Source organism: Takifugu flavidus, chromosome 5 (assembly GCF_003711565.1).
Source record: "Takifugu flavidus isolate HTHZ2018 chromosome 5, ASM371156v2, whole genome shotgun sequence".
Classification (NCBI taxonomy): domain Eukaryota; kingdom Metazoa; phylum Chordata; class Actinopteri; order Tetraodontiformes; family Tetraodontidae; genus Takifugu; species Takifugu flavidus.
Genome location: NC_079524.1, coordinates 15,664,716 through 15,688,960, shown reverse-complemented (window position 1 = coordinate 15,688,960; position 24,245 = coordinate 15,664,716). Strand labels below are relative to the sequence as shown.

General features: G+C 43.4%; 1 protein-coding gene across 1 annotated transcript in view; it reads right to left on the bottom strand.

Annotated features, from left to right (window-relative positions):
• The window catches only part of LOC130526268 (transmembrane protein 132D), a 28,103-nt gene extending 4,175 nt beyond the window's left edge, over positions 1-23,928 (bottom strand). Inside the window, 8 exon segments of the mRNA XM_057033791.1 lie at positions 909-1,173; positions 1,385-1,590; positions 3,174-3,317; positions 5,178-5,370; positions 10,139-10,276; positions 15,762-15,852; positions 15,855-16,637; positions 23,024-23,928. Of these exon segments, the coding sequence (XP_056889771.1) occupies positions 909-1,173; positions 1,385-1,590; positions 3,174-3,317; positions 5,178-5,370; positions 10,139-10,276; positions 15,762-15,852; positions 15,855-16,637; positions 23,024-23,096 (1,893 nt within the window). The 5' untranslated portion in view covers positions 23,097-23,928.
• Between the last annotated feature and the right edge of the window lie 317 nt (positions 23,929-24,245).

The window sequence follows — 24,245 nt, the reverse complement described above, 5'->3', positions numbered from 1 at the left end:
GATGAGGTTAGACAAGAAGCTCCATGTTTGCGGTCGACATTGTGATCTTTGGTGAGAGCAGGTGGAGGAGAAGGTTGAGCTATGCCCTGGGAAAGACAGGAATGAAGGTTAGCTGGAAGATGACAGCATACGTGCGTATAAATGACAGGCATCCACGTGGAACGCCGAGGTCACGGGGATTAGGGATAAGGAAGGTGGAGGATTTTAAGTTCTTAGGGTGAAGAGTCCAAAGCAAAGGAGAGTGTGGAAAAGAGGTGAGGGCATTCTCAGGTAGGACAGATAGGACCAGGACAAATGTGATGGGTTGGACATATTGAGGAGGGACAGTTAATATATTGTAGAAGGACACCAGCCAGGCAGGACACCTCGAGGAAAAGCAAAGAGGCGATTTATGGATGAAGTGAACGAGGATATGAAGTTAGCTGGCGCAAGAGAAGAGGACGCAGAGGACAGGGTTAGCTGGAGACACGCTGACCCCTGAGCAGAACAGCCCAGTAGAGGCGTTTACATTTTGTGATTATAAGATGTCTGTTTTCAACCTCGCCAGCAAAAGAATCAAAAGGAAATTTATTTAACAAGGTGGCTTCTGATGCGGCGTGTAATCTGCAAAGTACAGAGGGGGATTAAGGCCACACAGAAAAGTGTATGAGGTGTGGAGTTATTAAAAAAAGGTTTCAGATGGGAGGGAATGTTTAGTTGGTAAGTCAGACCAAAGTTTGCTAATGGAGACATAATCATCTTCTCTGTGTAGATGATGATGAGGGCTTAATGGTCTCTGGTAGATAATTAACTGGAACTGTATTATTTGGTGAAAACAACAATTAGATCATCAATCCTAAACCTCAGAGAATTCAGTCAAGACCAGATCATTCCTGTTGTGACCGTGGGCTCCAAATCCAGCTGTGTACCTGGATGGTGGTGGTTCCGAGGTCACGCCCTGACAGCACCCTTCCTGCCTGCAGCTTCGCCACTTGAGGGTCCTCCACCTTCATGAAGTATCGAACCAGCCTCGTGACATCCGCTTGCCAATCTGAGCCTAAGAAATAGGCCTTCGGATCCCGTGGATCCACCTGCTCCGCCACAAAGTGAGTCAGCACGCGCACCATGGCATGTTGAAACTGCAGCATGCAGCCTTTGGCCTTCCTGTTGGTTTCTTCGCTGTTCCAGCCACCTCTAGGAGGATGAACACACATAAAGCGGTCATGTCAGCGCCTGTCAGCCTGCTAATGCTTTGGTCCACTAGATTAATCACTCAGCGTCTCTTTGTGTGATTGGTAAAATGCGGCCGTACAATGTAATCGAGCTAAATCGAGGATTCGTATGGCTCTTCTTTGACTAAAGGACCCCTCTAGAAAATAATCTGCAAAGGGATTGTGAATTTCACCGTTTTGAGGAGAGTATGGGCACCCTCCAGCTCTTGATCTGGCTCAGCTCCGTGTCCGACACCTCAATCTGGAGAGGCAGCTGAGGAATCCAAACGTTCAGTTCGAGCTGCGCGCTCATGTAGCTGTAGGTGAAGTTCACCAATATCTTCACTTTGCCGTTCGTCTCTTTTCCATTCACAAAAACGTAGTCACACCTGTCGGACACCTGCAGAGGAAGATGACGTAACACGTGGAGAAGGTTACATGGTACCTCAGCTCTTTTTATCAGGGCACCAACACTAGGTCAGACTTTTGGTTTTGAAGTCACATGTTTAAATGATCCACAGTACAGTGAACACATCGAAATTTTTTAAATCTTTGGACACATGATCCAGGTCAGCGACTCGATATTCATTAGGAATAATTGTGATAACATTTTAAAGCCAGGTTTAGTCTGCTGTCTAAAGGAGATGCTGATATACAGTACAAAAGAGTTCATCTAAATATGAAATGTCAAATCAGGTATTTGCTCAGAACTGTGAATTTTGGTGATTGTTCAAGTGCTGTTTTGTGACGTTCAGCTCCACAAAGTAGGAAAATGCTGCACAAGCCAGCCTTTTTAAGTCAAAATTTTGAAAAATCGGTTTATTCGCAGCATGAAAATGATCCTTCCACCTTTGAGCTCTGGAATCTTCCGCTGCTCTGAGCCGAGTCTGTCAAAAACAGACCCCACGAACAACGTTCACGCACTCTCAACTGTAAAAACATGTGTAATTTTGTATTTTTAGAAATTGAAAAGATAGTAACAAGGTCAAACCCCTCATTTTCAGATTGTATTTTTTTTTTTTTTTAGTTCTGACAGATTTTAATTAAATTCATGGAAGCCCTGGTCAGAGACTTGTCATTCCCCCCTTCCCTCCTTTCACCACATTTTGTCAAATGATCAAACCATTCTCTGTAAATACTTCTGCATCCATCATTTGATAGTCCCAGAAAACACACACACACACACACACTTTCTCTCACACACACAGTTTCACTGTTTAGTCTTTCAAGGCTGCCGGACACACTGAGCCATGAATCACCAAGGAGAACCAATAAGTGTCATCAGTAAAAATGGCACATTAATTCTGTTAGGGGAGTTAATCAAACCCCTAAATTGTTAAATTTAGTTAAGTGATTTTTCCAAAAACAACTAAATAATGCATAAAAAGAGCAATAAACAGCAAAGATTTAAAGAGCTAAATTTAGACAGGACCTGCTTTCCTCCTGGGGAGTTTGTTCCTCATATATGAAGCATAAAAGCTTCTGACAGAAGGCTGCCCTCTCCCAGTGGGCTCTGGGTGGTTCATAACAGCACATCAGAAATATATTTTGGGCCTCAACCATTTAGGACTTTATAAGCTACTCGAATGGTTTGATTCAGCTGTGAGATCGATCTATGTCCTACCCTGCTGAGACGTGTCGTTTAATCCTGATAGAGTCTTCAGGTGCCCGTTTTTGTTGTTGCTTTAATGTGACTCTAGTGATTCAGCTCTGAGTCTGCGATGTGCCATTATTTTCAACCGGGTTATGCTTTGTTTTTTGGCATCCAGCTGTAGCTGAACTGTGAATTTCAATGGGTCTCCTTTGACTCCCAAGGCTATGATGTCAGCTTTTGATACAAAACAAGTACTTCCCACTTATGCCTGGTTTACTATATTTAAGAGAAAATGAAAACTTCTCTGCTGTCATGGTCATTTATGTCTGCATGTCATCTCCATAATGAAGGAGGTAATGAAAATACAATAATGTATGAATAAAACCTACCTTGAGTACATCTTCATTGGTGGAGCTACAGTCTGCGTAGTCCGAAACATCAGTGACCACGCCATCTTCCTCCACAGCAACTGTCCTCACCGGCATCACCACCTTTTTCCCAGTCAGAACAGCCGTGTTCAAGATGTCTGTGTCCTGCCATGAAGGAAATCATTGATTTATATTATGATTGATAATCCCACAGCTCTGCTCACTTCAGGGAGCTTAGGGCAAAGCTTTTGACTTCCGGGTATGTTCCTGCCTCTTGCCTGATGAAGGACGGAATAGGCTCCAGCACCCCAGTGGTCCGAAACCCCCTGAGGGACGAATGGACGGATGAATGAATTAATGGCTGTCACTATGACCAGAATGACATTTTTCAGACCAATCCCCGCAGTGCAGGAGCTGTCTTTCTATTACCGCTGCATGCGGCTAAAGCAGAGTGTGATTCTGAGGGCCCTCTGTCACGTGTGGGTTTGGGTGGGGGGGTGGGGGGGTGAAAGCCTTGGTGTGTATGTGAAGGGACATATTTAAATGTGTGGAAAATGAAAGCATGAAAATGAAACATACGGATGGGTGTTCTCTTCTTCACATATATGCTGTTTAAAGTCTGCTCTAAACTAAGTGGAAGTAATTCTCTCTCTCTGTCTCGCTCTCTTTCTCTGTGCACGTGCATGTGTGTGAGAATAGGGGAGCTGATCCTCAGCTGATATAAAAAGACACTTGGCCTCTGTGTTTACAGGAGGAGCAGATGGACAGAGTCCCTTGACTGTAAAAACTACTTTAAATGAGGCGGAAATAACAATTATTTCTTTTTTTTTCTGGCCACTGATTCAAAATTGGTAAAAGGACACAGCTGAAGAGGCTGTGGATGTAGGGCCTGACATGCAGCAAGGCATTAGCTGGAGTTCAGACAGCGAGGCTCGTAGTGATCAGCCAGTGCTGATGTCGCCTCAGGGCAGCCTTTAAATCTCCTCCTCATGTTTGGCTCTTAGTGAGAGGTCAGCTTCTAATCCACAGGAGAGATAAACCATGTCAAACTCACAAATCAGGACACTCTAACACACTCGCTTCGATTCAAACACTGCAGCACGATTAGGATGCAAATGCTTCTGTGAAATGTGTGTTCAATAGTATGTGTTCAGCATGTAGTAATTAAATATCTCCATTTCTGATTCTATAATGTGTGTGTGCGCGTGTGTGTGTCTGTATGATAGAGAGAGAGGGAGGGAGAATTTATTAATCATGAGGGCTCCAATAAGGCATTAGGATTCCCCCAGGGTGAAGGATCAGACTGTGCCGGCTATAACAATGAATCACGACATCGAAGTTAAAACCATTTGTGCCACAAAAACAGCAAAAATCTCTCTGAAGCAAACGCAGATGCAGAATCCTTTTTTGCCCCCAAATTGGATTTAAAAGCACAACTATTTCTGAATCACATATTAATAGTCCATCCCAAACATCTGGATAAAGAAGTGCAAAAAGCTGAATAGATTCTGGAGGTTTCTCACAGGCCTGCTGAGAAAATCGGCGACTTCTGGTGACACTCACACACAGATCAGTTGTCAAAGTAGTTTATGTGTTTTTGTAATGCTCCATATTTAGTAGTGGTTATTATATCATGGATTAATTATAGAGGTAGCATGATAAGAGGCCCGCGGGACCAAAATAGCAGCGTGTGAAGCAGCTGTTTAGAGAGGATGACCACATAATGCACGCTAGAACAGAGCAGAACAACGCAGTCAGGAGACATCAGCGGGCTGACAGTCAACAACACAAGGTCACACTCTGCTCAAAATAGAACCCATTTACCAAACAATCCAAAGCAGTCTTTATGGGCTTGCCAAGCAGACAGGAGTGGATCAGAGCAAAGTGCATTTTATGATATTTTCATGCATGGGTGCTCAAATGATGCGGCCGATGTGTGGGCTCGGTCACAAGCTCTGCTGTCAGAAACATCAGGGTGGCTTCCTAAGCAACGATTTGTTGTGTAGAGGTTGTCATCCAACTCACCATGACCAGAGGGGCCAGGCCCACAAAGTCTCTCTGCGTTGTGTAAATCCTCATGGCTCCTTCGGTCTTCGCTACGGTCTCAGGCGCGGACGGCAGCTCCAGCTTCCACACGATCACCTGACTATCGAGTGGACTGCTCAGCTCCTCCACTTCAAAATCCATCTGCAGCACCTCCAGCAGGCTGCTCTCGAGCCTGAATGGGGGCCAGAGATCGACAAAAGGGCACAAATATATACGGTGTTTTTTCAAGACTATAAAAAGAACTAGAGAACTTGGAGAGATGTTCATGGATTTTCACAATAACACCAGTATCATTTCACCCTCTTAAAATAATTCAGATTTGTCAGAAAAAGTCTGTAGCAACATACAAACAAATAGTAGCACACACACATGATATTTAATTACATCCTTGCTGTCCATAATTTCAAATATATATATTTTTTTACAACCTCTGGCATTAATTCTATTCTTTCCTCAGCGTTGTCTGGAGTTCTCTTTATGTGCTGTAAGAAGAAGCCAAGACATTTATGTCTGAATGGAGACGCGGCCCAGTTCATCACAGTGTATCCTGCACTTCACTTCCTGTGGCTCATTGTTCTCACAAAAGGACAAATCACAATAGATCCAGATCTATGGTTGTTCAAGCCAAGGAAAAGTATAGCAGGCGTTCTTTCCTTTGTTATCTGATGAAGACACAGTGAGATGAGAAAACATTAGCATGCTAATGCGCCTCAAACGCTCTGCTTTGCTTGTCCTTGGCACAATTTGTGTGGCTGTTTTTTAAAAAGCGATGCAGACTTATTAACGCATTCATTAAAAAGCTTCTGATGCCCTCAGTTTTATGATTTTTTATGAAATAACAGCTTTCAAGATTTAACTAGTGGGTTTTAACAGGTTTGGAGTCTTTGAAGCGATTTTCTTTCGTGAAGTTGCTGTTTCAGCTTTAGGAACACTCCTAAACAGGTATTTACATGTTTTCAGCTTTAGTAATGTGGGAAATGACTGAGTCTGTTTGAATACTTTGTCCACCTCTTGCTGCGAATACTTTTACATTCGTGAAGTAAGAAATGAACATGACCCAGACCAATGATGGACGCATACGATTTTAGGTGCTGGCCACAATCAAATGCTACCCTGCTAGAATTTAAAGAGGATGTCTGTGCAGGAGGAAATATTGGAAGTGTTGAGAAAATATTCAAGGCCTTTAAGGCTATGGCTATGCTATGCTTATATAATCCTTTAAAGAAATAATTGCTATGCTTTTCAGCTGCAAACCTTCATCAGGGAGTTAAACTCCTCGGGTATCTTTTCAACGAATGCTTCAAATGCTAATTGATTTATCTGTCGTGCTAAAGCTGCGCTGCATGCACTTGCGCGGGGGATCGGAGCACGGGGTTATTGGCGTGTTTAGCCTTGATGGAGGTTGGAGATCTCAGATTGCTTTTGATTTATTACTTTTACTGAAAGACGTTTAAGCTTCACAATTTACATGTAAGGACAGAGTTAAGCGAAAGGCAACAGGAAACATCCTGCAGCTGATTTACTTTAGCTGGTCGAAAAACAATTTGATAGAAACCTCAAGGTGACGTGACCCTTGTTAGATTCGGTCCCCCAACGTTCTTTTTGTCTGTATTAATTTTCAGAAAGCCTGAGGGCCAGTAGCTGGATGTCTCTAAGCTGCTTCTCCCTTTCAGTCCCTGGTCTTGTCAACTGAAAATATGAACTTACTAAAATGTTCTGAAGGCACCGCTGACCTGCATGCATATAAAGCAATGGTCGTAATGTTCTCTTGGAGTGTCCGAGCACGGAATTCAATTTTTCTTCAGTGACCCAAGTTGGAATCTTTTATTTTTTATTTCTTAGTAGAGTATTGAACTACAGTGAAGATTTATGGGCGGACAAAAAATATACTCGCTGCCATATGGTCGTCATCTGACTGGATGCACCCGTATGTTCGAAATGTCTTTGTCAGAGCCGTGCACGTCTGTCCATATTACAGACAATGCAGCTTTTGGTATAATTGAGTAATCATAGCGTATTGCACAGAGACCTGAGATTAAAGGATAATAAAGGCATTCTGGTCAAATAAGAAGTGATTGAGTCACATGAGCTTGGTCATATCCCCTTAAGCGTGTATTAACACAGATATACAGATAAGACAGGGGGGTGCTTTGGGGGGCTTTAGTCATTCTTACAAAGCTTGCAAGCAAACAGTGCTTCAAAAATATTCCTGCGAATAACACCAGCGGATATAACAGTATGCATACACGGCAAATATTATAGTTCCCCTTACAGGCAATGAGGCCAACCAAGACAGAAATGACTGTCTTCATAAGAGAACTTCTAATTTCATAACATTTTACAGAAGACTGTTGAAAATGTCACGGCACAATAATATGGTCACCGATACCGCAGATGCAATAAACAATGTCATAATCCACATGTGCAAAACAACCCAATGAGATCAAACCATTAAAAACAAGTGAAAATGGGGTCATCCAGTGTTGAAAACAAGCCACCGTCACATGACCTCTGAATTAGCAGACACAAATTCATTGTTGTTGATGTGAATTTCACTAAATTGTTGCTTTACATCCTTATTTCTTGATTTGGCGGTGGAATAAAATTGGCTGCACACATTTTTCCAGCAATGGAAGCCATTTCCACAGATTAGAGGTTTAGTTTTTACGAGCGTTTCTTGAGCTGCTCTGCAGGCACAGATAATCACTCTGACTTCATTCCTCAGTGGAACAAGTTTTGAGGCGCTCACATGGTGAAAAATAATTCAAATTAAGGATGCAGCAGAGCCACAAAACAGAAATCTCCCCGACTTCACATCACGTTTGAGATGCTGTGCAAAAGTTATCGTTTTGACAATCACTGCCAGCGGCACACTCGTCACCATCAGCCCCACGGAGGACGGAAATATTTATCTTCCTCAGATAGCTCAGCCACCTGACTGGTCAAGAGTGAAACACGTCATTTCAGCATCCTCTAGCTGCCCTTGTCTCCTCACATTATCATACTCATTAGGAAGGATCATGAAACCTTTACTTTATCGGGGTCTGACTTCAGCCTTTAAATGTGGCTGCTCAATTTCTTTGGTTCCCATCACACTGAAGATGACTTGAGGAATTGCTTTTGTGCCATTAAGTAACATGATATTATAGTGGCCTCAGAGTGATGAGATTACAACGAAGAGTAACTAGAAAAACACCAATGTTGCAAAAGGAGCTGCCAACAGTACTCGGGCAGCAAACCGAAGTGCAGTAAGTTGTTGCTACACTGTTAGAAGCAGGAAAATAGACAAGTTTAAGGATTTGAGCAAGTCGGACAAGAGCCCAACTGTGAGGGCTCATGGTCTGGCTCACAGCGTCTATTAATCTGCAGGCTGCTCACACCGACGCCTGTCCGCCACCGAACGGTGGGCACCCGACCATCAGAAGGAGATGGCGCTCTGTGTATGTGCTACACGCGCCCACCCGTTCATGAAACGCTATTCTCTTGCAGCTGTAGTCTCTCCTGGCAGGATAAAACACACCGAAGCAAAGGCAAACTGGTCCAGGAATGGCTTGAGAAGCACAGGAGTGAGTTTCAGGGGTGGACGTGCTGGACAAGTCTGATCCGTGGAGGCTGCAGCTCGCAACCTACAGCGGATAAATGATCTGCTGCTAGCATCTCAGTGCCAGATACCAAAGTTTCATACATATTAGCTGCTGTAAGTAGTTTACTAAGGGGTGAATTGGGTCATAACTACTTTTAAAGTGTAGCCATGTCAGGTTCAACCCTGCATTTACAGAAGTGCTCTGAACTGCACCTACACACACAATGTCAATATGGTTAGAAATGGTTAAGAATTTTTAGTATTTAATTGGAGGAGTGTTAAAGACAGAAAGGATCGATACACTTTCCTTGCACTACCAGGACCTGGCAATAAATTTCAGAGTAGATAGATGGAAAATCGTGAGCTAATAATTCAAGACATAATGTAAAAGGAGAAAGAGATTACCTTGATATTTTCCACTGTTGTGTCTAACTATACAGTCACAGCCATCTTATATTGTATAGCTATATTGAAGCGCTACTCTATGGATAAGCAGAGCTGAGGTGGGCAGATCGGGGCGGGAGGGGCTGATCCTATTTGCCTTTGCTTATCTCTTATGAATGCATGAAACACAGACATGTGGGATGTTTCAAAATTACACGAGGTAATACCATTCCCATATGATTATAGCCCTACTCTCTTTTTGCTTAGATTACAATTCCAGTGATATCTAAAAGTGTTACAGCCTTTGCATTATAATAACAAATATGAAGAAACAAATATCAGCCTACTCAGAAATAAGAACCCAACAAGCATGACAGGCAGAAAAGGTGTCATGTAATCTCACTCAAGGTGCTGAAACTCAACTGATCCTCGAAGTTCCTCTGAGCTAAGCTGCTTGTTGGGTTGGGAAAGGTGGGGGGGCGTTCATAGTCCTGCTTGTCAAGGTTACTGGACAACTTAAGTAAATTAGAAGTTCCCAGAGCTAAAGTTGATCCCCGACAGACCTATAAACATCACATACAGCATGTCTGAAAACTTCCCAACGCACTAGTTCTATTAGGTGTTAAGGTAAGAATAAAATATATTCCACAGCAGGTCTTCATGTGCAGAAGCATACGAATGAAAGAATGCATATGATCGTATAGAAATTTTCAGGTGGCACGTTGCCTGAGCACCTGCACACAACCTGTAATTCGTTGGTGTAAGTGATGTCTTTCAGGAAGGCAGCAAAGTGCCCCCTCAGTAAGCTAATGTCGGCCTTCAACAGCGCTGATGTTTGAATCGTGGTCCACAGGTGCACAGACGAGTGCCACCGTGCCTCGTTTGAAACATTATTGTTTAGCATTGAAATGATGTTGGCGACTTCAAAAGGAAGGACAGCTGGCGTCCGCAGCCATAAAGAGAGAACACTTGCCTTTTCCCAGGTACAGGCGCCTTCCTCTGGCAAACAACAGAGATGACTCCATCGGCACCCATATCCAGAGTGATGTCCCACAGCAACGAGTTGGTGGGTGTTGCAGTTCGAAAGGTCACGCCTTTTTTTACCGTTGCCCTGCGAAAAGGTCAGAAAGGAACAGATCCGTTATCTGGTAAACAGTAAGCGGAGGGGATCTGATTCCCATTTAACTGCTCGATAATGTGAATTAAATTGACGCCATTTGTTTTTGGCACCGTTTCCTTCCAGCGATCCTCCATTTTCCAAAAAGCGGAAGAAACAATAACACGAGGCATTAAAATCTCCGCCGCTTTACACCAGACTGAGTTTCTCTTAACTACCCTCATTTGGATGTACCTTTGAAATTGAAAAAAAAAAGGTCTTTGAGTTTGCCATGATGTGTATTCATTATGTAAATTTAATGAATGAAAGCATCATTAGTTTCCTCAGCCTCTAATTTATTAATGGAAAGTGTGATGTAGTCAAATGAGCAGATCTTCCCGATGGGATTTCCAAACCTTGCGAAAAGCAGCTTGCAGTAGGTCAAATGTTAATGACACGAATGTAAAATGCTAACTAATGCTAATAGTAATCTTCCTCAGGAATTATTCTCCTTTCTGAGACAATCCAGGCTGGAATTGTTCAGAGCAGCATCTGTGTGAGTGCTTTCTTCCGTGCGCAGCGTGCTCGGGTCTCTCTCTAGATCTCTGAGACGCGTTTAGCCCATTATGAGTCTCTGGGGGGGTGTAATGAGAAAGCAACAGCAGTTCGAGCGGTTTTAGGATGGCGGTGGCGGTGACTTAGAAGGACTTGCAAAAAACAAGTCGAGACATTCCAACTCAGCACAATCAAATACAGCGATCCTCCGCTGGGCATCTTCTTACCGCATTCTCATGAATGTCTAATGCGTTTTAGCATGTGAGTACATCTGAGGGCAGGCTCGTTACACGTGAACCTTGAATTGATGCATCCGACCAGCACTCTTTAACTCAAACGACGGGATACATGCTGTTCTATGTAGTTCCAACAGAGAAGAACATTTTGCAGCATTGACAAAAAATCCAAATGAATGAAGAACAAAAGCAATGGTTTGATTTCAGCAGAGGTTTTAATCTGGGGCGTAGTCGCCATCACCCATGAGAGCGATGGGCTGCGGTCCAGCAGCTCACAGCGGCAGCAGATTAGCACAGGTTCAACCAGAGAGCAGCTGCAGAGAAGCAGAATTTGTCTGCTTTTTCCACCAGTGTGGACCAGCCACCAGCGTCGCAGCTGAAAGTCGGCATTTCACAGCCTGTGTGACCCGGACCGGTGGTGGGGTTACTAGATCAAGGCCAAATATATATTATAGAAGTTTTAGCTCTTAAAGGGGAGCAGGACAAAAAAACATTGAATCCATTAGAAAAATCACATCTTCCTTTTTGTTTTGTGCTTAACAAATCGGAGTTCAAGGGAAAAGGGACTGGGGGAGCATATTACATCTGTGTATTTCAGGCCCAGGAGCCAGTGTCCAGTGGTTTGGTTAGCAGGCCTTAAAGAGGCAGCGGGCATTGGGGCAGCATCGGGGTAGACAAGATGGATGGCTGCAGAGACGGAAGCTGACAGTGTGTGAGAAAAGCAGCTCTCAGGTGCTGTACCGACCATCCATCTCACTCCTGACCAGGCAAGAATCAAGTGGCACTGCTGGAGCGACATTTATATTGTCTTTATTCACTTACAAACACACACAGAGGCCCCGAAAACACACTAAAAACAGACCTTTGGGCAACCACATGGGCTGAGACAAAGCCATGGCTATCTCGAGAAATCAAAATGAGACGCAAATACACATCATTTCCATCGTTCGGAAGGCATCACAGGCTGCCGTGCCGCGAGTCAACCACTGAAACAGATGCCATCATTAATTATGCAGGCAAACGTCCACTGTTTAGCCAGGGCGATGGCCGGCCATCGGCAACATGTTCATCCTGCTTATGGAGCAGTTTAGCGAGCTGCAGAGAGACGTTCATGCCAATATGGCTGCCAGATGGCGAGCGCCACAGCACTAAAAATGAGTATAAAAGTTGTCACACAGATGAATGATTTGCCTCCGCAGTCAAACAACTCACAGACACGCTCTCCTGCCGATCCAGAGGTTCATGTTTATTTATTGCCACACTGGTGCCCTTTATAAAACTGAACAAAACAAATGGTTTTATTTCATCAATAACTGGTTCAAGCAAAGCAAACAGAGAAAGGACAATTCCTGAGCCTCCACCAGAGGAAACATCTAATTACCCTTCACATGGGTGTGGAATAATAGCAGCACATTTCTTTTTTTAATGACCTTTATCAAACGCTCGCCGACAATAAAGGCTTTAATTCACTGAAACAGGCAGGTGCGCTTTCTCTTTTCTCCCAACCGCCCTGACATCAATAACGGCTTTATCGTGGCGATGAGAGAAAATGAGGCAAAAGGTAATCGGGCATTCAGACAGTGATGAACTACACAGACAGATGTTGAGAACCTGGATGCACACAGCTTGTTAATGTGCTGATGAGCTGCAGAGAGTGACTTTCAAAGTTAAAGGGACAATTACACTGATAAAACCCGCCGGTTTGGTCACCAGCAGCTTGACAGTGAACACAGGAGCAACGATTCGTGTTGAGTTGAACGTCCGGCATTGCCGTGTGGACTCTTTACTCAGGGTCTGTTGTCACACGATTGACACTAAATGACCGTAGTTCAGCAACAAAAAACAGCAACAGAGCAGATAGAGAGTTCTCATTGTCTTTTGGTTTTAGCCTATTATCTATTTAACGTTTGAAATCAAAGTGAAATTTAAATGTCTTTAATGTTCCTCTGAGTTGAATCTTTCTTAGCTAATTCAGCTCATTTTAAATCTCATCTGAGAGGGTTTTAACATAGAATAAACGTAACAAATGAGCAGAGCTGAGTATAAAGTCAGCGACTGGTCATAGAGGATGTTCAAGGGCCCTTCATCCATCCTTAAGAGCTCATCCAAACAGGCCTGCAGCAGCCAGGTAGCAAACACTTAAAAGCACACAAGAAGGCAATGAGGGAGAGACGCAGCTGTATTTATCAGCACCCGAACCCAGTCGGGAATTCTCTTTTTATTTGTGTCACACATGATACTGCGTTACTGGGAAGAAAAGGAATATCCTAATGTCAAAAATAAGTAGCATGTTGAGCAGTTTGTGTGTGTGTGTGTGTGTGTGTGTGTGTGCGGTAGGAAAAAGTGAATATCTGAAATCTGTGCTATCTGACTGTTGTTGTCTGCAGTAAAAGTGTAGAAACTGTGTCTGAGCCTGCGTCAGAGTACCTGCAGAAGACCCAGAGAGAAGCTCCGCAGCCTTAAGCCTGGAATTAGATCCAGGGCTTTCTTGCTGCGAGGCACCGCGATAACCACCGCACCAGCATGGTGCCGCGGCAAAGTCGCCAAGGCCTGCAGCAGCAGAGTAACATTGAACTGCAGCCTAATGAAGCACAACTTTCGTTTTGTTTGTTAGCCTTGACATCACCCGTTGCCAAAAGTCCCCAGGAGGATTATCAGGAATCATGCAGTCTGTTTGTGAAAGCAGCTTGAAAACATTTCTGCCGTCTGCATTTACGAGACACGCGTGCCCGAGGAGGTGAAATCAAGCAGCACTAATTGAAAGTGGCAGAATCAAGGAGTGAAATCAGGAGGTAAATGTTGGCTTCATCTTCTCAGCAGACTGCGTCAGCGTCACAAGCGACGGACGTGAGGCCTGGGAAAACTCTGGTTCTGTGAGGATCCACAATGGCATTTCTCAGCACATAACTGGGTCAGAAACAAACACGCCGCAGCTGTAAGACCATGTTTTAGCGCTGTAGAAAATCCCTTATCAGTCACATTAGTTCTGCAGTATGACCTCCTTTCCCTGGACCAGTTTTCTAGTTGGGTTTATCCACCTGTTAGCTTTCAATGCGAACAGAACACTGGAAAAAGACATCATTAATATGAAATAAGGTGTTTGTGTTTGTTATTTTGGTCAGGATGGTGGGGCAGATGTGCGTTTCTTTCATATTCTCAGACGCTTCATGACTACGCCACAAGAGGACAGTCCCAGGGAGTAAACGTGGTCGAGCCGCAGTGATTTTGTCAAGAGAACTACTAAAAAAAATGCAGCCAGTGGCTTGTAGATGGACATCAGCACCACCTGACTGAGGTTAAATGATCTTGACACATTTATTCTAACAGAAGTGCGACGATCTGCATATTCCTAACATGTAAAATAATCACAAATACATTTTAAATGAATGTGCTTTGTTTTGTATGTAAATGCTCATGCTTGACTGTGAAAGAATAAAAGCTTCATATCTGTTTCTTTCCGTTTGGTATCCCAGAGTAATTGAGTGAAATGTCAAGAGACTGCAAATCAGACCGTGTTTAGCTGATGAAGAGGATGACTGCATACGTGCTCAGCCGTGCACTCACTCAATCTTTACCTATTCCTGCATTCACAATTGATCTGAGCAAGTGACTAAAAAGAATGAAGACAGGAACAGGTGCACGAGGAAAAAGGGCGCCTCTTCACCTGCTCACCTCTACTGAGGCGTGTAAAACAAGCAGAGGCAGAAATATTGATTATGTAGCAAGGTGAAGCAAGCAACTTTAAATATTGCCCAGAAAGCACACAGGATTCAATGAGCTTGTTGTTGAAGCCCAGCTCACCTTTGGGCAATGAGGCATATGTCATAATAACATCCTAAACCGCAACACAAACACTGTTAACAGTAAAAACTTGTGTTAATCACGTTAGCATAAATGTAGTCGTCTCTTCAGTCAGCTAATTGGGATTCACTGACCCACGATCCTGCTTGATCTCCCTGCGAGGGTGAGAGTGAAAAGGCCACTAAAATGAGTCTGATGTTTTTTTCCCCTCGAGGAAGAGAGAGCAAACTGCTGTCTTGACAGAAAGTCCTTTGTCTTTGGAAAAATGACCTCTCTTTCAAGAGACCTTTGGAGTTTGTAGAGCCTTAACAATGATGCAGCGCTTCACCCGACATCCTCAAGTAATACATAATACTAGGCTTCCATATTATTCCAGCGGTAATCAAATATAGCTAGCTGCCATTCCATATATGTATATATATATAGATTTAAGAGCTATCTGTCATATCCACAGCAAGCTGTTTAAAAAGAGCACGGATGACTTGAATGCCACATGTGCTGTCATTTAATACACCTTGATGATTACCACTCTTGAAAGCCTTTATTTCATCGTTTTGCTAAACTGCTTAAGCTAACGTAGCGCTCAGAAAGTCTGATGATCTGTTTTATATTTCCGAGAAATGTAGTAATCCATGCTAAATCTCATTTTTATCCAATATTCCCCCATTTTTAATGGCAGAGGATTTGTGCAAGACTTATAGAATGAGTAATGGCTTTACTTTATGGATTTCTCAACTGACTCGACGGCAGTGAAAATTATGGTTGAATGTCGATTCAGTACAGCCGCGTGCTTACTGGTAAAACTACCCAGGCTTATCAGGCTTCCACATCTCTCACTCTTTAATTGTATGAAAATCACATCTTTCCATGGTCCTCCAACCTTCGTGACAGAGCAGAAAGACTCTTACCTGAGAGTGAAGTTGGTCAGCTGGGCAGAGCTGGCCATGAGGATGTAGAAAGTGGCAATATCAGTCTTCTTCAGTGGTTTGGAGGAAGTCCTATCACTATGGCATTGCCAAGCTTGAGACGAGAGAGCGTTGCCATCCCTTTGGGCACCTCTAGAAGACGTATGCTCCCAATCCTTTGCATGGGACCTACAGCAACGTACTCGAGCTGCTGCTGCTGTGAGCCACTCCAGCGACTTCCATCCACAGAGATACACCTCCCATTGACTTTGGGCTGAGCCTGGTAGTAAAGCTCTGCAGGGTTTCCAGCAGAAGGGTCCTGTCGTTCCCTGCTGATTCCCTCCAGCCCTGGTGCAAACCACTCCAGGGCAGGAACCAGTTCAGCCATGCAGGTCCCCTTCTCCCCTCCCAGCGCGCAGGAACCCCTCACCTCCTGCGTCTGCCAAAACGCATATACTGTTACACACGGCAGCTCATCCACGGGGCCTTCTCCCCTGCTCCAGTCTCTCCCTGCAACATAAAAGAGCACCCGCACTTTGGGCTTGGAGGAAAAAACCCGCGGTGTCAGTATAAAAGCCTGGATTTTCCAGTTGAAAGTGAAATCGTCGGGTGCATTAAAGAGCTGCACTGACTGCACCAGGTCTCGAGGCACAAGCTGTTCTATTGACATGGTGCCATAGCTGGCACTGACAGCTGGCTGACCACTGGCTTTTAGGATGACCAAGGGCTGCGTGTGGCTCTGCATGCTGGAGTTCCTCATGATATCTTGTCCAGCCTCCTTCAGAAAGAGGTAGTCAGCATCTCGCACCTCGTAGCTGACCGGGAGGAAGGCACTGGGCACGAGGCTCCTGCCGTCCAGCCCCTCTTTGCTGCTCAAATCTGCACGGCAAGAGAAGAATGAGACAGGAGGCTTATTCAGAGTGAGGAGAGCACGGATAATGACTGACTTTCTAGTTACAAGAACAATCGTTTGTCCTACTAATGTACATCCGTTGGGTACGAAGCGATATTAAGTTTCCGATATTTTAAATGAAAATAAACTCAAAAACACGAATTAGAGCCAGAAGAACGTAAGGGTGGGGAAGAGGGAACGGAGATGATGGGATGATCTATAGCATAAGTGAAGAGTTTGATTCTCCTTCATAGGACCGTGATGTTTTGACCGTGATGACCATGGTGGGGCATCGCGAGCGAGTTTTCTGAGGAGAACTGTTTGTTGGACTTGGCTTTTGTTTAAACACGTCTCAGACTCAGCTCATCCACCTTTTGGACAACTATCTCTGTCTCCTCTTAGACTCACAACAGCAGTCAGACCTTGATTTTAACACTATTCTGGAGTTTTTCTTTAGCTGGAAACCATTTGCAGTGCTTAAACAGCCATTTAGCTGTTCTGATGCTCTAATATTTAACTGTGGAATGTCCTGACAGCTTACTGCTTCAGACCTGACTACTGCTTTTGACTACAACACCTTTTTCATCTCTCGACAGACATTAGGAGACCTACTTTTAAAGACGTTACATCAGATTTATCTGAACCAAGGCACAAAAGCTACACAACCCAATTCTAGACTGTTTTTAATCTTGAATTAATTTTAGTCTTATCAGTGCTGCCTAAAAGATTCAGGTACAGTCTCAATGGTATCCTTATATCTACACATGTAACATGAAGATTAAAGTATTAGCAAAGCATTAGTCGGTCCTGCTGGAGCCACGTGATTTCAAATGTAAAGCGTTAAGACTATCTTTTATGTCATAATGGTATAGCTTTGAAATTGCTTGTTCAACTTCTCTCATGGATGACTTGTTTTTTCTATTATTGGTGAAAATGAGACATGAAAAAGTAACTACAAATCAGCAATATAAACAATATGAGATCTGGTTTAAAAGCTTAATGTTGCAGGGAATGGTCACTTGGCCATCATGTGTCCTCATTCAACTTCCATTTTGCCAGAATTATCAAGATTATGGCAGCTGACTGGGACTGTTTATCTGTCTGCTAATTGCCCGGCTGGCTGAATTAGATGGGAGGAGGCCGTTCTATCTGCTTGTGCATCAACACACGCCATGAAAATGACTTGAAGAGCATCTCAGATGCAAAGAGAAGTCCTTCTCTGCCACCTCAGGATTCAAAAGTCTGATTTTTTCGAGTAAAACCCATCAATGTCTACATCAAAACTCACAATGTGGTGAGATCAAGCAACAATGTTGGAATGATGATAAAAACACCACTTTCATGCTCTCGCTACTGCTGTATTAGTTAACTGCTGGTTGTCTGTTCGCTGTGGAAGGCTCAAAGAGTTGCTGCGTCGGTATCAGACACCCACCGTGTCCTCACAGCTGCTGACATTTTGCAGACCTGTCTGCTACACAATCAACTGGCTTTTTATTGTCACTTAAGCACCTCAGCTAAACAGCTTGTGTTATTTGGTTTGGCACTTCACACAGCCGGCCCGTGCGTCACAATCACATCAACATTCAGAGGAACAACAGCGGTGTTGCTTCGTTCAGCCCATGCAGAGACAAGAGTGACAGCCATGTCTGTCAAGTGGGCAACATCCAGAGACCCTCATGCTCAGCGTCATGTGAACTCAGCGACAGATGTGCTGGAAAATACCAGAAATGTCTTTCAGAGGGAGAATCCACCATCACCGTAGCACCCAAGCACCCCCACATGGGCTTCAGCCCAGCTGGTTCCGATAGCTCATCTCTAGTCTCGACCTGAATATAACCTCTTTATTCGGAGCTGATTTAATGAAGCATAAATAGCTCATAACTTTGGCTCTTTGTAAATATGGTGGCAGAGTTCAGCATGAGCCGCTTGTTCAGGTTTTCTGGCAAGTGCGGAAATGACATTTCCAGTCCTTCAGAGGGTTCACATGGTCCCAAAGCTGTGTGATATTCTCATCCTGATGAGAGCGCTGCCCTGAGCTGATAAACACCAGGAAATCCACTGTACCAGCTGTTACGGCCTCTCAAATCACTCGTCCTGAAGACCACCAGCTTTTCCTCCTCCTCGGCTCAGTCAGAAAGCATCACTGTTACGATGCAGAAACACGGCTGCATCTAAAAGCCACATCGCTCCGACTCCTACACACTCAACATGCTCATTGTTTTTTTTTTATAAGTGATTTTCACGGAAGCAACAGTGCAGACTTTAATTAACTTTGCATGTTCATTTTATGCTTTTCCGTGTTCTTCCCTATTCAAACACTGACAGTCACATGCACATACTCTGGCATCATTCATTAATTATGTAACTATGTACATTAATGAAAAAAACTATGCAGCAGACTGTTTATTTAGATATTACATTGTGTGAAATAGGTAGCCAGAATGTGTATATTATAAAAGACAGTGTAAATCCATAGGATGCCGCAGAAACTTGATCCGATGTGAAGTTTTTTTAGAGAGCTTCACAATAGCAACACTGTGTCTAATGAGCCGCATTTTACCCTTCAACTTGTCTTCTAAGACTTTGGATAACAATATTTTGAGATGTCAGCTCACTTATCTTATAATTTCTTAAGGTGTAATCCATCCTCTATGTTATTGTGTCGAAACACAGGAATCCAGAGCAGCCGTTCAGAATTCTAATGTGCACTAATGACTTTCACCATATGTGCCCAACAGCTTGCGGAAATAAGGCAAATCCCAGTAGCAAAACAGACAACAAGGGATGTTTGCATGTGCATCAGTAACTGAGATGTGCAGAGTTCATGTCCATTTCCCTGGCGCGCAAAGGCTGGTCTACATGGCAATAACATACACACTGGTGTAGTCCAGGGTATACACAGGTATATGGAGTATACCCACTTATTTTAAGTCAGCATTGTGTATCCACTCAGTAGTTTGCGAGCCAAATTGCCCGTTTTTTACCCGAGGATGGTAAAGCCGTGACCCGCCCACTCTAGTGGGTGTGGAGCCTCTAATTAGCCAGTACTCACTGACTTCACTGATTGGTAATAATAATTTCAATGATTTGCATTTGCGATACATAAAGAACAGGAAGAGAGCTATTCACGCTTGCTCTGCCCCTTCAAACCCTAGTGGCTGGAGAGGATGAGGAGATCCTGATGAACTTAACTGAAACACAGTTTGTCTCATGATGAAAATACTGTATTTCACATTCATGCAGGGTGCTTGTGTGACCAGTAATACCTACAAACTGCTCCTGATCAAGCCAGGGAGATTTTATAATAGTGGCACACTATGGTGGCCGAAATCAGCTGGTCCAACAGACAGTTTACAAAGGAAACTACTGACTCGGTGGAAGGGAGTACTTGCCTTTTTTATTCCTTCATCCATCCAGAGTTATTATTATTACTAATTTGGAGAGGTTCATTCAAAATGCATAGCTGTCTCTCACCAGTCTGTGGGCCAGTATTGAATTAGCAATTTTATAATCCTTCCTGCCTGAGATCAAGCAGCAGAAATTATAGTCATTTTACTGGTTACTCTTTCTGAAACCGGCTGTTTTTTGGGTTAAAAAGTTGCAGTTGAGCATATACCCACTTCCATACCATATATAAACGTACAATAACATACTGACATACAGTGGGACCTCTACTTACGAACATCTCTACATGCGGAATTTTCAGGTTACGACACGCCTCAACGGGAAAATATTTCCTCTTGTTACGAAATAAATTTCAGGATAAGAAATGCCGGAGTTTAGCGAATGTAAACTTGCTTGTAGCTGCTCTGCCATTGGCTATCGCCTAGCATCTTCCTGTCATCCCATTGGCTAGGAGGGACGTCAATATGTACAGGTATGTGTGTATTCCAGCGTCGTCTTCGTTTAACTTTTATTCGCTATGGACCCCAGGAAAGTGATGGAGAAAAGTGAAAAAGAAGAAAAGAAGATGAAGAGAGCTTTTTTTGTCCATACAAACGAAGCAAGAAATAATAGAAAAGCATGAAAAAGGGATGTGTTTGGTTGATCTCGCCAAAGAATATGGCTGTAATACATCGACGTGTATGTGGGTGTTCGAATGTTTGTCCATTAGATGGCGGTGTTACCACAAGCGTTAACGTTCGTTGCTAGTAATGACGGCTAATGCAAGATTAGCCTGTAATAAAGTTCATTTTGTTCCTGGAGAAGCCTTGCACTGAATTCCTACATTTATTGTGCGGTAATCTAATTGTAACATGTATTTGTTACATGTTTTGATGCATTTTTATGATTTATAAAAAACAATTGTGTCTGAATTTTGGGGGGCTTGGAACGGATTAGGGCATTTACATGGAAAACGCGTCTCTACTTACGTAATTTTAAGGTTACGAAACAACTTCCGGGACCAATTAATTTTGTAAGTAGAGGTCCCACTATATAGGTAACGCTAAAATCGACTTATCTACACAGACATTTGATGATCAAGAGCAGCCTTCCGCCTTCTGTTTGGAAAATGACTTTCAGGATGACTTTCTGAAGCAGCTCCGACAAACAGGCATCAAACAGATTTACTGTAAAAAAAAAAAAAAGATGGATTCAATATGTCCCGTGGCTGAGAAACAATGTATAGAACTGAAGCAATAAGGGACGTGCTTCTCACAGCAATGTTTTTATAAACTTTTTAGATTAAATTGTGTTAATGTAATCAAAAAAGTCATTTTTTCCTTCTGTAAAATATCTTTATCTTTTTGAGAATTATGTCAAATTCTTTTTGGGGGAAAAAAGACATAAGTTAGAGCATCTTGTAGTTTATGAACTAATAAAAAATGAGTCACTGATTCCGTTAAATCTATAGCAATCTGAGAGGTTCGTCTTGCTGTCTTACATAAAACAAATGATCTGTTTCCAAACGTTCCGGCAGCCCGAGCAGCTCTAACAGCAGGAAGCTACAAAGAACAGCCCCCTGCTCTCCATCTGAAAGGCCTGAGCCTGCTCTGGATGTGCATGTGCAGCTCCAGAATTTAAAAAAAAATCTGATCATTCTGGCAGAGTCTTCTGTCAGAGAGGATGAATTAGTTTGTGGTCACAATTTGGATCTGAATCAGAGGTGGCAGAGACTCTAAACACACACTTACATGGGAAAAACACACCAGATTGTCTTTAAGGGAGTTTAAAGAAAAAACTTATATATGTGTAGAAGAACTAATGAGGTGTAAGTGATCGCCTTTCTGTTTTTGAGGGAAATGTTGTGGCCAATCTGACTTGAAGGGGGCTTTTCTTTTTTTATTCTCTGGCAACTAAACTCTTATGTGTACTTATAAAAAGTCATCAACAGAGTGCTGGATGTATGATAAACTGGGATCACACATATGACCTAGATATGGCTTCTAACTGAACTAAAGTGGCTCCAATTAAATGAAAAGTTTTGAAAAGGTTTTTTAGTTCACTGACTGAACCCCAGTTTGTCGCATATTTGAGACTCAAAGGCTCAGGCTGATACATCTGAGCCATGAAAAGGCTGCTACTTTTGGATGCTGCGGTGAAATATGTGCTGCTGATGATGTTGCTGCTGCTGCTGCTCACACACACACACACACACACACACACACACACACACACACACACAGAACACTCACTACAAGATGCTTTACAGTGCACCTTATCAGGCAAATCTCACAATGGATTCAGAGCAATTTTACCAAAACTATTCTCATCATACATGGTTTAGAAAACCCTAAAAAGACAAACATTTAGAACAAAGTTGATTACTGGCAGGGACTAAGCTTCTCCTCTGATTAGAAGGGATTGCTGAGTCCAGTGAGACTCTTAAGCTGCTTTTTCAAAATCAGTTTTATCAGAATTCCCAATTTTGTCATCGTTTTATCCTTATAAATCAGTCTGCACTTTCTAAAACAACCTTATTTGAGGCAGTTACAGGCTTTAACAGGCAAAGTCTTGGTGGTGTCTCCCTATCTTCTTCATTATTAACAGTAGAGTGTCTCATTCATTCCAGAAACAAAAGGATAACCCGGTTACAGCAGACGTCTGTCCTCTTTTTAAAATCTATAGTGACATAAAGAATTGATGAGAACTTGCTCTGCTCCTTGGCAATTTCAGCCCTTCGAACTTGCATCTCGTCTCCCTCAGACACCACAGAAAGTTCACAGAAACGTCTGCTTTAGGGTGAAATCCAAAAGCTTGTGTACTTAGGCGGCTCTCCCGTCATTAAAATGCGGACGAGGAACACTCACCTTTAATATCTTGGTGGAATTCTCCGTGTCTCAAACGGATTCAGATTAATTCATCATCATCTACTTAAAAAAAAAAGAAAATCGCGCTAAGGAATAACAGCATTACCCCCCAGGAGACTAACCTTGAGTAAGAACGGTCGTAACTGTTGCAAAGAGTATCTGGAAGGCCCTCCAGCTCAAGTGGTCAAGGCTCATTTTGGCACCCGGTGCGAATGGCCGCTCAAGGGAAATTCCCAGCGTCCCTGTCCGGGCAGCGTCTCAGCGCAGCGCGGAGCGCACGGCTCCATCCATTTCAGCGGTTGGCACGCGTGATATAATCACACCTGTGGGAGTAGGAAAGGTAGCCATCCGCACTGCAGCTCCTTGCGTCGACAGTTTGCGAGTAAAAGTTGTGCGCAGCGTCCCTGGAGAGCTATCTTTGAATAATTGGTGTCCTCAGCGCATTCCAGATCCAGCCGGGTGTCCCGGTCTGCCTGCGCGGCTGGCTGCGGGGACTCGGGACTCGTCGCTCCACGACAGTTAGCAGATCATTGCCTGTCTTGTGCGCAATCCTCCGGGCGCTACACGCATCATCTGTCAGCGTTCATCCGCTCAGGAAGCCAGGTCCAGTGCACAGCCGGGGAGGATTAACCCCGCCTCGGTTCCAATGTCAGCTCAGAAGAAACGATAAAACGCGATGCATTTGGTCTCTGCTCTTTTCTGTGTTGACTGGTTGGCTCTGCCTGTGTTGGGAGAACACCGACAACAAGGAGAACACTGAGAAGACGCACTGAGAGCGCGCTCAGAGAACCTGGAGTCAGGATTGAGCGCAGGCTATCTTGCGCATTTAAAGTTTGCTGAAAGTATCATTCAATGTAAAATAAAGGTTATAAAAGCAAACCCTGGATTGTAAAAAATAAAAACCTCTTGAAAGTCTATTTATTATTTCCCATTTTTCCTATTAATGCGGATGCTTCCCTGTAGATCATGTAACTCTATACACCAGTTTATTGTCCACTCAGTTCCCTGTCGTGTTTCTTGATCTTCTTCACAGTTCATACATATTTTCTCGAAAATCCTGTTCCACCCCTTCTTCGTTCTTGTTTGATTTGATTAAAGTCATGATTGAGAGTATTACAGGGGTTTTACTGCCCTCTGATGGTTAAGGAGTGGTTCTCTGTCATTAAAACAAAGGTGGCTAGCCTGGGACCCAGCTGCATCAGGCTTTGGGGGTTTTTAAACACTTTTCAGCTCAATTTGTCAACAGAAACCCCTGGAAATCTCATTTGCGTTCATGCGCGCGTCATCACTGTATCATATGTATGAATTATGCTAAGATGTGATTTAAGTTAGGTGAGATTAATG